At 41.4% G+C, this 15,731-nt stretch overlaps 1 protein-coding gene across 3 annotated transcripts; it reads left to right on the plus strand.

The window, feature by feature from the left end:
• The first annotated feature begins 9 nt into the window (after positions 1–9).
• On the plus strand, positions 10–13,144 carry SPO11 (SPO11 initiator of meiotic double strand breaks). 3 transcript variants are annotated; one of them, XM_060620998.3, is made up of 13 exons: positions 10–239; positions 2,389–2,502; positions 3,781–3,869; positions 4,540–4,606; positions 4,829–4,937; positions 5,489–5,575; positions 6,290–6,326; positions 6,657–6,766; positions 8,189–8,288; positions 8,598–8,635; positions 9,574–9,650; positions 11,859–11,970; positions 12,471–13,143. In XM_060620998.3, the coding sequence occupies exons 1-13, from the start codon at positions 109–111 to the stop codon at positions 12,588–12,590; spliced, it is 1,191 nt and encodes a 396-aa protein (XP_060476981.1). In that variant the 5' UTR covers positions 10–108; the 3' UTR covers positions 12,591–13,143. The 3 variants fall into 3 exon arrangements, with proteins under 3 accessions (XP_060476981.1, XP_060476991.1, XP_060477002.1); XM_060621019.3 differs by lacking the exon at positions 10–239 and adding an exon at positions 295–568; XM_060621008.3 differs by lacking the exon at positions 5,489–5,575 and having other exon boundaries at positions 12,471–13,144.
• The last annotated feature ends 2,587 nt before the right edge of the window (positions 13,145–15,731 follow it).

Here is a 15,731-nt window from a genome sequence, read left to right on the forward strand (position 1 = left end):
ACGAAGGGCTCGCGCCGCCAGGGAGCATGCGCAGCAAGCAGCAGGGAGGGCCGTGGCGGGCGCTGGTGGGGTTCCTGCGCTTGGCGCTTCGTGTCGCTGTCGGCCCCCATGGCCTTTGCGCCGGTGGGGCCTGAGGCCTCGTTCTTCGAGGTTTTGGACCAACACAGGGCTTCGCTGCTGGCCGCCCTGAGGAGAGGCGGTGGGGAGCCCGCGGACGGGGGGACGCGCCTGGCCTCGAGGTAGAAGGGCTCCTTGCGGGGCGCGCAGGCCGGGCGGTTAGCAGCGGGGTCCCCGGGGGTCCCCAGTCGCCCCGGGGTGGGGGCGTGAGGCGCTCCGGGGGGACGTGGCTGGGGCCCCTTCCCTTCTCCCTTGAGATGCTGAGGTGTTGAGGCCACAGGACGACGTCCTTCACAGGCCACCCATGAACCCTGAAGCGCTCCATCTCCTCCGCTCTCGGCTCTCATTTTGAACTCAAAAAGCCTCGTGACAGAGCCCCTCCCCCCCCTTGTTTTCTAGAATGTTCGCCATCTAGAATGTTCCAGGAGCATCCCCACAGCGAGGCTCGCAGGTTTCCTAAGATTCTCCGCAGTCGGGGAGTTTAGGCTGACCTAAACTTTGGCTTTGTCTTTGTTAGAAAAAAAAAAAAATTTTTTTTTTTATTGGAGAGCATTTTAACCTAAAAAGCTTTCAGGATTGTGGGGGTGGAGGTGGGGGTGGGGAAGAGAAAGGGAGCATGCATGTTGGGAGTTGCCGCTCACTTAGGGGGTTTTAGCAAAGTGAAGGAGAAGGTGTTTACGCTACGACAAGGATTTACTTAACTTGGAAGCGGAGGGGATGTTCGCGCCTCAATGAAAACCAAAGCAGTTGGCGGCTTGGCTTAGTTGGTTAGGGTGAGGTGTTGATGAAATCATTACGGAGCGTCTCCAGCTACTCAACTTGGAATGAACTATAGAGACTATGTTCTGGATCGTTTTTGCCTAAAGTGCCCTGTTGTTCTTTTCCTAGGTCGGCTTTTGTGGTTTATCGGCAAAGTTTGTTTTGTTTTTGTTTTTCGATGTTTGCTTGTTTTGAGAGGAGGGGGAGGGGCAGAGAGAGAGGGAGAGAGAGTCCCGAGCAGGCTCGACGCTGGCAACGCAGATCCCACCGCCCGGGTAGATCCCATGAAGCATGAGGTTACCGCCCCAGCCGAAATCAAGAGTCAGAGTCTTAACCCACTGAGCCGTCCAGGCCCCCCTCCGCGAAGTTTTTCAGCCTAAACAAATTACCGGCGTCTTTTTAAGTCTAAGCCGACTACCAGAAGCAAAACAGAACAAAACGAAACGAACAACAACAGAAGTGGAATACCTACAAGCAAACCAATTTTTATGAAACTAGTTTGGGAGAGAAGTGATGAGGGTGAGGGGAAGGAGGGCACAGAAGTCCCGTATTTACGGTTCCGATGTAAAGTAATCTAATTGTATTTTCAGGTTTGTCACAGCGTTAATCTTGCAACTTTTTTTTTTTCCCCCAAACTGGAAAAATGAATGAGATATGTGAGTCCGTTTTTCTCTCCCCATTAGAAAATACTGATTCTTTTGAAACTTACTTTCTGATTTGTGCATTTTCAAAGCAAGCTCTGACGTTTCTGTGGAAACTAGAACATTCTACATTTTGCCCATTTTCTACATTTAATTTGATCTCCCTTCTTAGGCAGCACGCTAATGGTATTTATAACCGAACGACATTTTTTGAAGCTGATGGCTTGTGAAATTAAAAGTCAGCTCACAGAAAACTGGGCTAAGTCTTAATATTTTGCTGTAAAGTGGTGTAATGGTTTTGCCAAGTCTTTTCATGGTAGTGATTAAACTTTTTTCTCATTCTATCACTAAAATTCAAAAGGGCAGATTTAAGGCATGAGATCAATCAGGGCGATGTGCTACAACAAATACTGCTTTTGGAATGTTTTTGCATTGCATTTTTTGGGGAAGAGATTCAACTCAAAGCCAATATTCCATCATTTTTAATTAAAACAGTTATCAGCAGTATTTCAAGCCAACAAGTTTGGATTTAAGTAGGTTAATATGACGAGATGTAAAATATATTTATAAATTCTATTGTCTAGTCATTAACACTGTCTAAAAGGGAGATTTTAGTTCAATTGTAACTATTTGGGAAGTAAAATTACAAGCAAATGAAATTTCTCTGTAAGTAACCGCTATCCATCCAGTTGTTTTAATGCAATGCTGATGTCAAAAGCGAGAGAGAGTGGTATAGAGGGGAAATTACCTAGTCTTAAAAAACAATCAAGGAGACAAGAACTTACTTTAGTGTTGATCTGGGGGAATGGTACATGTTGTAAAAGGCCTAATTTAGAATTAAGATTGAATCATAATGTGTTTCTTGTTTCAGTTCTGAGGTTCTTGCATCTATAGAAAGTGTTATTCAAGACGTCATCACCAGCCTGGCAAGAAATAAAGCTCCCGTGTTCACAATAGACAACAGATCAAGCTGGGAAAATATAAAGTGGGCATGTTGCCTTTTTAATTTTTAAATACAGTTATCTATGTCATTATTTTAATTTACTCGAGTTAGAGTCCTAGTCCGATTTCATTCTTCTTACCGCGTTTACCCTTTCTGGAAGGATTTAAGGGTGCTTACAAAAACACGTACGTCGTAGGCAGGTCATTTAAACCAGAAGTGGATGTGGAAGGTAAGGCAAAGGGAAGCAATGCTAGGAACCGTGAAGGAAGCACCAAAAGAGGCTAGAAGTCGAAACGCATATGATGAAGTCTTACGGTCCTGCTAAAAATAGGCTCCAAACTTGGATCTAAGCTTTTCTAGCACTCAAAGCGGGGAAACACCACCGGGGGGATTCTGCAAAAATACTGTAAAAGTGAACTGCTTGCTCAGGGGAGCTACAACCAATCCTGATACTGAAATGAAAATAAATGTATCTGGAACATAGAGCACACTTCTGAGGCTCTTCCTCCTGGTTCATCTCCCCCCTGCTAAGTCATGTGTCCGAGAGGTTAAAATGAGCAAACAACTTTGTCAAAGCCTTCTGACCTACTCACATAGCTTGTTTTTTTCCCAGGGGCTCAGCCTGTAGAATCTAAATAGCAAAAAGCACTGTGGTAGCTCTCATAAGGGTTACAGAAACAGAATAAAAGTAATTTGGGGTCCCCTTACTCACTAAATGCTCTTTTACAGTCAGTAATTAATACAAACTGTAAACTTCTGAATCGCATTCTACATCATTTTGCAAGATAGGCTTCATCGAGTCCAGAAGCAGCGGAGACCTGGCCTATTTGCCTGGTGCCCTTCTGCCACCTTTAGGACAGGCCTGGGAGTTCAGTGTAACCACCTAACACAAATTGTCATTTCATTTAGTGTAACTTTGGAGATAAATCAGGAATACAATATTTCAAAACTTGTTAAATTGAGCAAAATTATTAAATGGGCAAAATAAGCAAAAATGCTAATAAAATTGTGAAATATTTGATAATGGTTTACATACGGTTGATGTCTTCCCAGGAAAGAAATAACACACATTATACTTAAAGGTACTTAATTCACGTATTTTAAACACTTTATTTTCGTACCTCTGTGTGTCGCAAAGCTAATTACCTAATTAACACCTGGAATTATCTAAGGTTATAAATGAAGTTGTCTTAAAGCTTCTGCTGAGAAGAAATAAAGATTTAGATTATGTGCGGAAGAGGACACTAAGTGTATGTTGTTTGGTGATTAGAAGTTAATTATTTTTTTTTTTTGTTTTATTACCTTTCAACAAAATGACAGGTTTGAAGATTCTGTGGGTCTTCAGATGGTCCCTCATTGTACTAGGAGAAAAATCAAAAGTGATTCACCAAAATCAGTTAAAAATTTTGGTAAATTAATCTTTCTTAGCTTTTAGGAATAAATAAGTTTGGTTGTTTTCCGGGTTTCAGTTGTTCCTAGTTGAATAATTTTAGTTGTTCTTTCATAGACCACCTTACACCTGAAGTATAGTTACCGAAGCTTGCATTGTCAATAACCATGGAAATAGATTATAATTTCCAAATAGATTTGCAAGGTACATGAATCAGTGAAAAAGTGTTCTCTTGGTTTTGCTGTTCAGAGAGCAATTCATTTTATCTGATCCTTCAGGAAATTATTATTCTGTATTCAATACTTCTATTTTGGAATGACAGTTTTTTTAATGTCATGGATAGTAACGGGGGCAGTTGAAATCTTTGATAGCAGTATGTTTTGAATTAATAAGAGAAATGAGGGGCGCCTGGGTGGCGCAGTCGGTTGGGCGTCCGACTTCAGCCAGGTCACGATCTCGCAGTCCGTGAGTTCGAGCCCCGCGTCAGGCTCTGGGCTGATGGCTCAGAGCCTGGAGCCTGTTTCCGATTCTGTGTCTCCCTCTCTCTCTGCCCCTCCCCTGTTCATGCTCTGTCTCTCTCTGTCCCAAAAATAAATAAATGTTGAAAAAAAAAAATTTAAAAAAAATAAAAAATAAAAAAAAAATAAGAGAAATGATGAGTAACTTGTTTGTTGCATCTTATCTTGCAGCTCTCATTCTTAAAATATTGTCCATAATTTATAAATTGGTACAGAGCAACACTTACGCAACCAAAAGGTAAATACTTGTTTTGGTAAATTGCTAAGACACAATGTGAGAGTTAGTTTAGATTAACTCCTATTATGTTTTGAAATGGTACATAAAAGCCACAGTCTACTGTGGGTAAAAAATTACTTTCTTTATATGTTGTGTTTCATCCAATTAAAGCTTCCTACAAATAATACTCCAATACTCCAAAGAGAACATGGCTAATTAAAAATATATATTTAATTTTCATAGAGACATATATTATACCGACAGCCAACTTTTTGGTAACCAGACGGTTGTGGACAATATTATCAATGACATTTCTTGTATGTTAAAAGTGCCGAGGATGAGTCTACATATAGTAAGTACCATTAAATACAAAACTGTTTTTTTTAAATAGAAGATTTGCGGGGCACTGGGTGGCTCAGTTGGTTAAGCGTCCAGCTCTTGGTATCAGCTCAGGTCATGATCTCACTGTTTGTGGGATCGAGCCCCATGTCAGGCTCTGTGCTGACAGCATGGAACCTGTTTGGGATTCTCTCTCTCCCTCTCTCGCTGTCCCTCCCCCTCTCAAAATAAGTAAATAAACTTAAAAAAATATAAGTTTGTGTAAAATTATAATAGAAAAATAAATGTAATCTGTGCCTTTTTCTGATATTATTTGGTACTACATTTTTCTCACTATGAATTTAAATGATCGACTCTCAATATATTTCCTTGGATGAATGGACCAAAACAGGTGAATTACTAAATATTTTTTATTCCTAAACACCTTATGTATTTTCTCCTTCACGTCCTAAATTCCAATCGGAGCTAAAACACATGTAGTCAGGTGGGTGAGCATGAGGATTGACTTAGCAGTATAAAGTATGTTAGTGAGAAAGTGTTCAAGTATGGCTATTATTTTTTCAGTCATCCACATCAAAAGGTTTAATTGCTGGCAACTTAAGGTATATCGAGGAAGACGGAACCAAAGTGCACTGTACCTGTGGTACAACAGTAAGCATATTGATGTTTTCACATGCTTTAACTCCCTTGCAGATCCTTTGTTTTTGAAATGTGCTTTATTTCCTGCTTTCTTATGTAGTTTGGAGTTTAAGATTTTCAAATAAAACTGAATGGTGAGTAGGCATATGCTTTCTGGGCCTGCACATTACATAGTTTCAGAATACGCCAATTGTCCAATGTCATAGTGAAATAAACAAAGATATGCTTTCCTTCAAAAAAAAAAAAAAAACGTACCTTTGTTTTCAGGTAGAACATAGCTTGGCTATCTTAGCATGATTCTTTATGTAATCTTTACACAGTTTTCTGGTTCTGAAATTGATACCTTTAATGCTAAACTGTTTGTTAGGCTTGGGCACCTAGAAAGCCCACAGCACTAGCATGCACAGCAGTCTAGAAACACACAAGACGACACTCATGCCCTCTAAGAGAAGGAGGCCTTAAATTTCATCCCTTTCTGCTGCCTAAGCCGGATCTCCACAAAGCTTCCAAGAGATTCTCACCTGCAAGGAAGTAGTTTGAGTGGCATGTCTGTTTTCTTACTGAGGAGTATATCTGTTTCCTACTGTTTCTTTTCTGAGGAGTAAACCTCTGATGCCTGGTATATCCAGAGGAAAATGAAAATGTAGGGCTTCTGTGATAAATTTTTTGAATGTGGTTATACTTGCTTTTTATTTAAAATAAAAGCTATCTTGTTTTGTTATTTAGGCTGTTGCCGTGCCATCTAATATTCAAGGTATTCGAAGTATCCTTTGAGTGGGGAAACTAGTTAAACTCATAGGGCATTCATTCATTCATTCGATAGACCAAGCCTTCATAATGTGTAACCATCAAGCTAGACCCTATCGTGGTCAAGATGAACACACATGGTTTCTGCTTTACGATTCTTGTAGGAGCTCCCCAACTAGTAGGAGAGACAGATATCTAGATACGTGAATAGGCCTATATAGTTGAGGGTAAAAAGGAAAATACTGTATCTATAGCTGCTTTTGAATGGATTTATGTGGCATCATTATTTAGTTGGTGATTAAATTGCAATACTCCTGCCTTCAAATTATCAGCCTTAACGTCACAGATATAATGACAGATGCAAAATTTCTGTTAATTGTGGAAAAAGATGCGACCTTTCAGCGACTCCTGGATGACAACTTTTGCAACAGGATGTCTCCGTGCATTATGGTTACGGTATGTTACCTACCTTGACCTCGATTCCAAGGCTAGCACGCTACTTTGGGGATTGGCCGGAGGGGTTTATAACATCTGTGCAGCTTGCTCAACGTTCTGTCAGCAATATGGTGTATCTTTTATGGTTGTAGAGTAAAAATTTCCAAGGTGTTTATTTGTTTTTCATTTTTTAAAAGATTTTTTAAATGTTTATTTCTGAGAGAGACAGAGCGTGAGTGGGGGAGGGACAGAGAGAGAGGGAGACACAGACTCCGAAGCAGGCTCCAGGCTCCGAGCCGTCAGCCCGGAGCCCCACGTGGGGCTGGAACGCACCAACCGTGAGATCGTGACCTGAGCCACCCAGGTGCACCCCAGTGTGTTTATTTAAGCATCCTCAAATCTGACTAAAATCAAGGTGGTGCTCCCAATTCTTAAATACCAGTGATTTTCCAATATCGCAGTGAGTTTACACAGGCTCTCAGTCACCCACTCGCCATTCCCCTACCACCGTGGTGTCAGCTGTGATATGGTAACACTGGGGCTGTGGGGAGGAGAGGACTGAACGCACAGGAGCTGCTCTGTTCTGCCTCCTGTGGGTTTGTATATCATGTAATTGCATTAATTCCATCAAAGGTAGCCTGATTCTGTATACATATATATACGCGCCCAAAACGGCCAAGAACGCAGAAGTATACGTTGAGATGACACACAGGCGGCCACAGGCATCAGTCAGCAGAGGGGGGTAAGCTTCCTGCTACAGGGTAGTGTGGCAGAAGTTGATGAAACTGGGATAATCAGGGCCCCCCGGGTGGCTCAGCCAGTTGAGTGTTCAACTCTTGAGTTCAGCTCAGGCCATGATCTCGGGGTTCTGGGTTCGAGCCCTGTGTAGGGCTCTGTGCTGACAGTGCAGAGCCTGCTTAGGATTCTCTCTCTCTGTGTCTCTCTCTGTCTCTCTGACTCTCCCCTGCCCACTTTCTCTCTCTCTCTCAAAAATGAGTCAACTTAAAAAAAAACCAAAACTGGCGTAATCCGAGACACCTGCTGGACCGAGGCAGCGTGAGGCGTGTGCAGCGCTGCCTCCCCGTGTCCCTGTTGTTACCTGTTTCGGCTACTTGCCATCTCGAATAGTTTTTGCCATCTCGAATGAGACCGCAGCGAACATCTTTATAGGCGTCCGACTTGTTGTTATTCCCGTTTCTGCCGAAATGTTGCCTTAGGATTATTTCCCAGGACTGGGATAGTAGAGTCATAGTTATGAACGTACGTGGGCCTTTTTCCCTCTGTTGTGTAGACTGCATTTTTGTCACAGTCTACACCAGTCTTCCACCTGAAATTTAAAGTACTCTAACTTTTTAACTTTTAAATTATTAATAAAATAAGGAAAAGATTTTGCCATTTTCTTCTGCTGGAACTAAAGTTGCGTCATTTCAATCTTGCTTTTAGGGAAAGGGGGTACCTGATCTGAACACGAGACTTTTAGTCAAGAAGCTGTGGGATATGTTTCACATTCCTGTCTTCACTCTTGTGGATGCCGACCCACACGGTGACTTATCGTTGGGGATGATTGGAAGCAGTTGTCTTAACTAAATCCTGTTTACAGTATTCATAGTTGTGCTCTTCTGCTCTTAGAACACTTCTGTAGATTAAAAGAATAGGGTTATTAGATTAAAATTAATGACTCTAATCACGTGAGGCAATTTCTTGCTATTTTTGCCATAGGAAGCCAAACCATAAGTTTTTTATTGGTAGTGTCTGTGAAAATAAGAATTATAGATGTTACATATAGCGTTGATGATGATCTAACCTGCAATATACAAAGAAACTAATTGTAAAGGTAACTTTCTTTTAACAGGCATAGAAATAATGTGCATCTATAAGTATGGATCTATGGTGAGTAGAGAGGAGTATTTTTCCTCTCCTACTGTTGAGGTAGTTCATAGTCATCAGAGTGATTGTTGTATCCACGTATTGGCCCCTTGTTAGCTGAGGACCCCCAAAATGTACAGGGGAGCTACTCTCCTAGTCTGAGGCCATTCTGTTTCAGTGGCCGTGATTCCAGCTTCTGGCATGCCAAACGTGACCACAGATGACAGAATGGGATTAGCTGTGGGCAAGAGGCATTATTATCTTCCGCTCTCCCAGCCTGTTCTAGTGACTGCGGGGCCTCACCGTAACAACAACGTCTCATTGCCAGATAAACTCTGGAAGTTATATACAGCCTTGAATGCTGACGTTGCCCGTTCCCTTCACTCCCACCAGATGGTAAAATGAAAACATTTCCAAATTCCACCCCCGGAGTCCCCAGCTACCATATATCAGTGGTTCTCAATGTACGGTCCCAGACAAGCAGTGTTAGCATTACCGGGGAACTTGCTAGAAATGCGTATCTCGGTCCCCATCCAGGCCTCCTGAATTGGAATGTCTAGGGTTGGGCCCCAAGTGATTCTGTTGCATGATAAATTTTGGGAACCACTGGTATGCACGTGGAGTATCCCTGACGTATATGACCTACATATTGACATAAAAGGGATAGTGAAGCAAGATGTTAAAATATAGAACCACAAACAACAATAAATGCAGGTCAGAGAGGTTATTTATGGTTTCACTTTATATAAAACCAATGTGGAAATACTAGAGCAGTTTTAAAACCTTCACTGAAAGCCCAGTTTAGCAAAACTCTTGGTGATTTCCTTAGTTCCATAGGCTCAGGGCATGTGAAGTCTTTAGTACTCGTCTTTCTTAATGTGTAAAAAATTAGGCTGCACGAACAAGTATGCTAGCTTTCTGCATTTTAGCCTCACCCAATGTACTTTTGTTCTTTATTTTAGGCGATGTCTTTTGAAGCCCATAATCTCACAGTTCCAGCTATTAGATGGCTTGGTCTCCTCCCTTCTGATATTAAACGGTTAGATGGTTTTAGTAAAATCAGGGTGTTTGAAATGATGACTCATCATAATATGTAACAACGAGCCTAAAAAGCCACTACGAGGGAAAGCTCTTCGTGTGTCGTCTTTATGTTGTTCACTGTGACTCAGGGTTAGAGAATCAGGAGTTAAAGTCACCATGTCTGTTTCAATTTCTAAAACTTCAATGAATTTGGTTAATTGAACTCTCAGCTGGAACGTATTTTTTGTTTTACCTTTATGGTTAAGAGATTTTGTGGCATTTTTATACTCAAAGTAGAAGACATCGCATGTAGTTAAATGGTAATAATTGACAACATCATTGGTTGCACCTGAATCCATTTTACCATAGATGTAAATTTTTTAATTTCATAAGAAAATCTCATTTTAAGATTACTTAAAGTTTGGGAGCCTCAATTTTGGCGAGTTGAACATAACACGTTCACTATAGGAAAAATGTCATTATGTAACAAGATAAAAATCACCTACAGATGAACGGTGTTCGTTCATCTGTACGTTATTATTCACCCTTGTACGTTATTATTGCTCTCTGTACATAGCCCTCACTTTTTCACAAAAATGGGATCATACCCTGTTATTTTGTAATCTGCTCTCCTCACACAACAACACAATGAAATCACTTTTCCGTATCAAGAAATACAGTTCCGTGACCTCATTTTAACGTCCTCCGTTACTGAGTTCCAATTCTGGATGGACCAGTGTTTATTCAGCCAGTGCCTCATAGTCAGACGTTTGGGTGGTTTCCAAATAATCTGATAAATAGTGCTTTGATGGGCCCTGCTGTAACTGAATCTCTGCCCACATCTTTAATTAGTCCCTTACTCCCAAAGGCTGAATTCCCAGAATTGCTGGGTCAAAGGGTATGCACATTTTTAAGACGTTGACTGCCCTCTGGATAGGTTAATTGTTTTCCCTGGAGAGTAAGAGCCCGCCTGTCCCTCAGCATAGGACATCATCACTGTTATTCATCTCTGCTTAATGTGATATTTAAAAATATTTTGTTGTTTTAATTGGCCGGCATGAATGAACTTGAGAGCATGTTTATCGGATTTCTTTAAGCAGTGAGCAAACCTTGGTCACTGCTCCTTATTTCCTAAGTTTGGAACACGAACAGGTTTTGGGTGATTGCCACTTCTTCAAAAATGAGGGCATAAAACATTCAGTTTTTGATTTTTGAATAGTTACGTTCCAGTGACTCAGAGTTTTGTTCAGTTTGGTGTACGTGTATGGTCAAAATCCCTTCGGGGTGATCTGCCTGTATGAAAAGCTTTCCTAACGAATTCGGGACAAACGATCTGATAATTACTAAGGTGAAGGGCCTTGCAGAAACTGTAGCTGCGGCTCCTAAATTCCATCAGTGCCCTCAAAGCCACTCCAAATAAATGTACAACGAAGTAAGGGGAAAGATGTGATAGCTATGTAAACAGCTTCATGGGAAATCCTCCAGGCCCCCCTTTCTAATCAAATTGTCACCCTATCCGGGAGCTGCCACTGGCAACTGATCATAATTGTGGGGACATTGAGAACGACTGTTTGAAACTGGAGCTCTTCTGGGAAATCCAGGATTTGTCACTTCAAAAGTTAGTCTATACCATAAATCCTGGACTCCTCATGTTCTGTTTTTAAAACACACACCGAGCAAAAAAATTACAACCTGCTTCTCGAAAATTTAAAACTAGGTATGCGCGCGCGCGTGTGTGTGTGCCCACATGTGAAAAGAAGTGAGTGATAGACTAACTTCCTTGGCCCAGAAAATTCTCGATGAATGGCAAAGAATGAAGCGCTCAGTGGAGCCTAAGATCCCACAGTGAATCTTGCCGCTGGCCACACACATTATTAAATAGCTCACCGCTTCAAGGCCGTAGTGCTCTGGGAGCCACACTGGTGTCCACACGCTTGATGTGAGAGCACTGTTGGCATTAGTGTCTGTAACCAATGTCTGTGTTCTTCTTCTCACTGTCGTGTGAGTGTGATGTGAAGAAAAACAATTTAGAGCAGACTTCCACTGTGAACCCGAATACTTGCTGGTCTGGGACGTGCCAGATCCCCCCAAATTCTGAATTTAAAATAACTTGCTTATCTGTTATTTTAGAGTTTCTTGAAATAGTATAATAAATACAAACAAATATGTGTTCTTCAAGTTATAGGAACACTTTGTTTTTGCTGATTTTTTTCATATATTTTTCCAGATTAAATATACCTAGAGATACTTTAATTCCACTGACAAAACGGGACCAGATGAAACTGGACAGTGTCCTGAAAAGACCTTATGTTACTTGCCAACCATTTTGGAGAAAAGAAGTAGGTTTTTTTTTTTCTAAAATTCAAGTGTTGTATGTTTTATTGCCTTTAACTTCCATAGTGGCTATTCACATAGTATTTTGAAAATATCCTCCTTGAAATTTTATATTACCAACAACTAGCATAGGTGTTGTGTGGCGGTAGATGGTTGTTGAAACACTGAATTAGGAATGCCAATAGAGAAGATCAGCTGGATGGAGCTGATCTATTTATCCTCATCATAGTTGTATACCCATTGTCTATGGCTTTACCATAGCTTATGGGGATGTGGGGGAAGAAGAGAAAGAAATCAGAAAGACCCCAGACCATTCCTAGTTATCACACACAGCCATACTGGGTATTCTGACATTTTTTGCTGTGACAGCTCTGGAATATTCTGGCTGATTCGAAAGCTATTGCTCACGGTTTTGGAGAATAAAACAAATCTAGACTTACTAGTTTGAGTCAACAGAAGTGTCACACGGGACCCTGTTACGGCTGTACTTTACTTTTATTGGCAGATGGAAATAATGGCGGACTCTAAAATGAAGGCAGAAATTCAAGCTTTGACCTTCCTTTCATCAGATTACCTTTCCAGAGTGTACTTACCTAACAAATTAAAATTTGGAGGATGGATATAAAACGTATCACAATATACCTTGTGATTCCAAGAGGCTTTTCATTAGTTTTCAGTAGTAGATACTGTTGTGGAAAGAATGTATATTCTTAACTCTGTGGAGGTAAAAGAATTTTACGTTAGTTATATTTTTTGTCAAAACAGTTTTCTCTAGAAGTCTTTGTTTTGGCCTTCTCTGTAGAGATTGAGTTCTATCTTATGTTCTAAAGTAAATTATAAAAGAAATAGTAGAAGTTATTTTGACTTTTAAATTTTACTTGAAAAAAAATGTGTACATGTCATCAAGGTCTACAGAAATACCTTATTTACTTTCTACAGTACGACTAATGTTAAGGCACGAAGTATCTTTTCAGTATCAAAACAAATAATAACCTAGATTTGAGAGGTTGCAGATGAATCACAGTGTCCGGCATTTCCTTTTTAGCTGCTTTTTGTTTTGTTTTGTTTTGTTTTTTCTTTTTCCTTCCTGGTGTAGGGGCTGTAGCCCATTCATTCACTTGTGAAAGTGGTAAAATTTATTATGAATAAATATTTGGGTTGATGCAGACCAAAGCACTTAATCTCGTTTCTGAGTATGCCTCTTATTAGTAATAATTTGTTTGAAGATTTCTCCAGGGCTTTATCCGTTCTCACCCCAAATCAAGTCCCCTGGCTTCTCCTCTAGTCCGTGTTTATGAAACATAGAACATGTTCGAGATTTGCAGAAGCCTCGAATTTTAATAAGGTCTTTCTGTGACAGTAAAGATTTGATCTTCTCCCCTCCTAACCCTATCTTAATTTTTCCAGAGTTGGGTTTTATGGCTTTATTCTCTACTTTCGGCAAGCTTTTCCCTGTATTGAAGAACTGCTTGTAATTATAAGCAAGAATATAGATTCATAGGAGAACAGAAATGTTGGTGATTTTATCAAGTGATGACGTTTCATCGATGATAGTAGTGGATACCATTTCTGAGAACGTACATGTGCTGATCACTGCTTACACGTGATCTTACTTAAGGCTTCCAAGAGCCCCGTCACGTCTGTAGTTAATTACATCTGCAGCTTACAGGTGAGAACACGGGGGATGTTGCTTCTCCCGGGACACGTAGCCAGGACATGGCAGAGAGGGGACAGTGACACTGCTTACCTCAAGAGTAGGACCAGCTACCGAATGTGTGGGGCCCAGGGCAAAATGTAATTGTAGGGTCCTCGTTCAAAAGTTAGCAGCCGGGAATTAAAGGGCCCTTGGGGCCCGCGTGACTGCACACCCACGAAGCTGGCCCTACTCAAGAGGTTCTGGTACATATTAAATGAGGTAATATAATAAGAAAATTAAGTACTTGTATAGCACTTACGCACCAGGTGTTTTCCTAGGTGCTTTTGAACATTAACGTCATCTTCACAGAAACTCTATGAGCTAGGGACTTTCATCAGCCCCCCTTACAGATAAGAGAACAAAGGTACAGAGATGCTAATAGCCTTTCCCAAAGTCACACGGCTACTAAGCAGCGGAGCTGGGACTCGAGGCTCCTGCTCTCATCACGACACCGGTACACGTGAAGGGCTCCGCGTGTGGAGCACGAGTGTGCACACTGCTCGGAGAAGGTCCACAGTTCTCGTTGGCTGGGGGCCGAGTCAGGTCCTCCTGATGCCAAGCCTGTAGTGTCAAAAATTATGTGATTTTCCGTGGTCGCCTCAGAACCAGGTATGTCATTTTGAGAATATTCTGTGAGGCTACCAAATTGCCTTGTGAGACTATCGCAAATTGTAAAGACATTTTTATAACTCACAAATTTTTCTTTGAATTTACACCCTACTTCCTTCCTTTACATCTCCTATCGCTGAACTTTGACATGTCGTGTAAAGGAGAACATTACTAACCTAGAAATACATGGTCAAGCTGCACGATGTCTGGATTCGTTCGGATAGACTATCAAATGGAAAGGAATGAAACATCTACAGTAGTCTAATTAAAGCTTGAAAATAGGGGCGCCTGGGTGGCTCAGTCGATTAAGTGGACAACTCCTGATGTCGGCGCAGGCCTTGATCTTGCGGTTTGTGAGGTGGAGCCCCATGTCGGGCTCCACGCCGACAGTAAGGAGCCTGCTTGGGATTCTTTCTTTCTCTCTCTGCCTTTCCCTCTGCCCTTTCCCTGCACATGCACATGCGTGCTCTCTCTCTCTCAAAATAAGTAAACTTTAAAAAAGTTGGAAAATAAATTTGAAAGGGGCTTGCAGATACATTCAGTTTAGACAATTACAGTCATTTCAAGTTTATGATTGGAAATTTACTTAAAATACTTTTCAGTTATTTGGGAAAAGAAAATGGGAGGAGAGAATATTGCAGTTTCTGCAGAATAAGCAAAATCATTCTGGGATTTCCATCTATGACTTCCTTCCTTTCATGAGAGCGTCTCGGTTGAACTGTTGGATGTAGACACCTGTTTATTGGTGCCGAAAAGAACGGTTGCTCTCAAAGCTAAACCACATGTACATGTGCACTAAGAGATATTTGCAGCAGAATGTTTTTGTAGTAAAGTATCGAGAAACATTACTGTCTGTTTGGACTTTTGTGCACCGGTAAAATCTGTTACCCTGGGGAACAATCCTGTAAACACGAGCCAAGGGCGTCCTCTGCTGGCAGAAACTCTACTGTTCTCTCAGATCCTTCCACTCTTTTGGATGGATGTTTCTTTAAAATATCTTCAAGTCAGCGTTTGAAGGAATGGAGCAGAAGAGTCTGAGACGCGACAAAAGAAGTTGGGGAAACCACGAAGATTCCTGTGTGAGACTGAGTACTACTTGACAAAAATTCATTCTGTGTCATCAGCTCTGGATGCTTCCGATTCCTTGTGAAGCTGCACTTTGTGCTTCTTGGCAACCGAGCTGTTTACAAAACCTTAAACAACACATTAGAACTTTGTAATCAGGGGCGCCTGGGTGGCTCAGCCGGTCAAGCGTCCAACTTCGACTCTGGTCAGGATCTTGCGGTTCTCGAGTTCTGGCCCCCCCCGTCGGGCTCTGTGCGGACAGTTCGGAGCCTGGAGCCTGCTTCGGATTCTGGGTCTCCCTCTCTCTCTGCCCGTCTCCTGCCTGCGCGTGCGCGCGCTCTCTCAAAAATAAACAAACGTGAAAAAAAATTCGTAATTAAATTTCAACGTTAAAGG

The sequence above is a fragment of the Panthera onca genome, chromosome A3 (genome assembly GCF_046562875.1).
Source record: "Panthera onca isolate mPanOnc1 chromosome A3, mPanOnc1 haplotype 2, whole genome shotgun sequence".
Lineage (NCBI taxonomy): Eukaryota > Metazoa > Chordata > Mammalia > Carnivora > Felidae > Panthera > Panthera onca.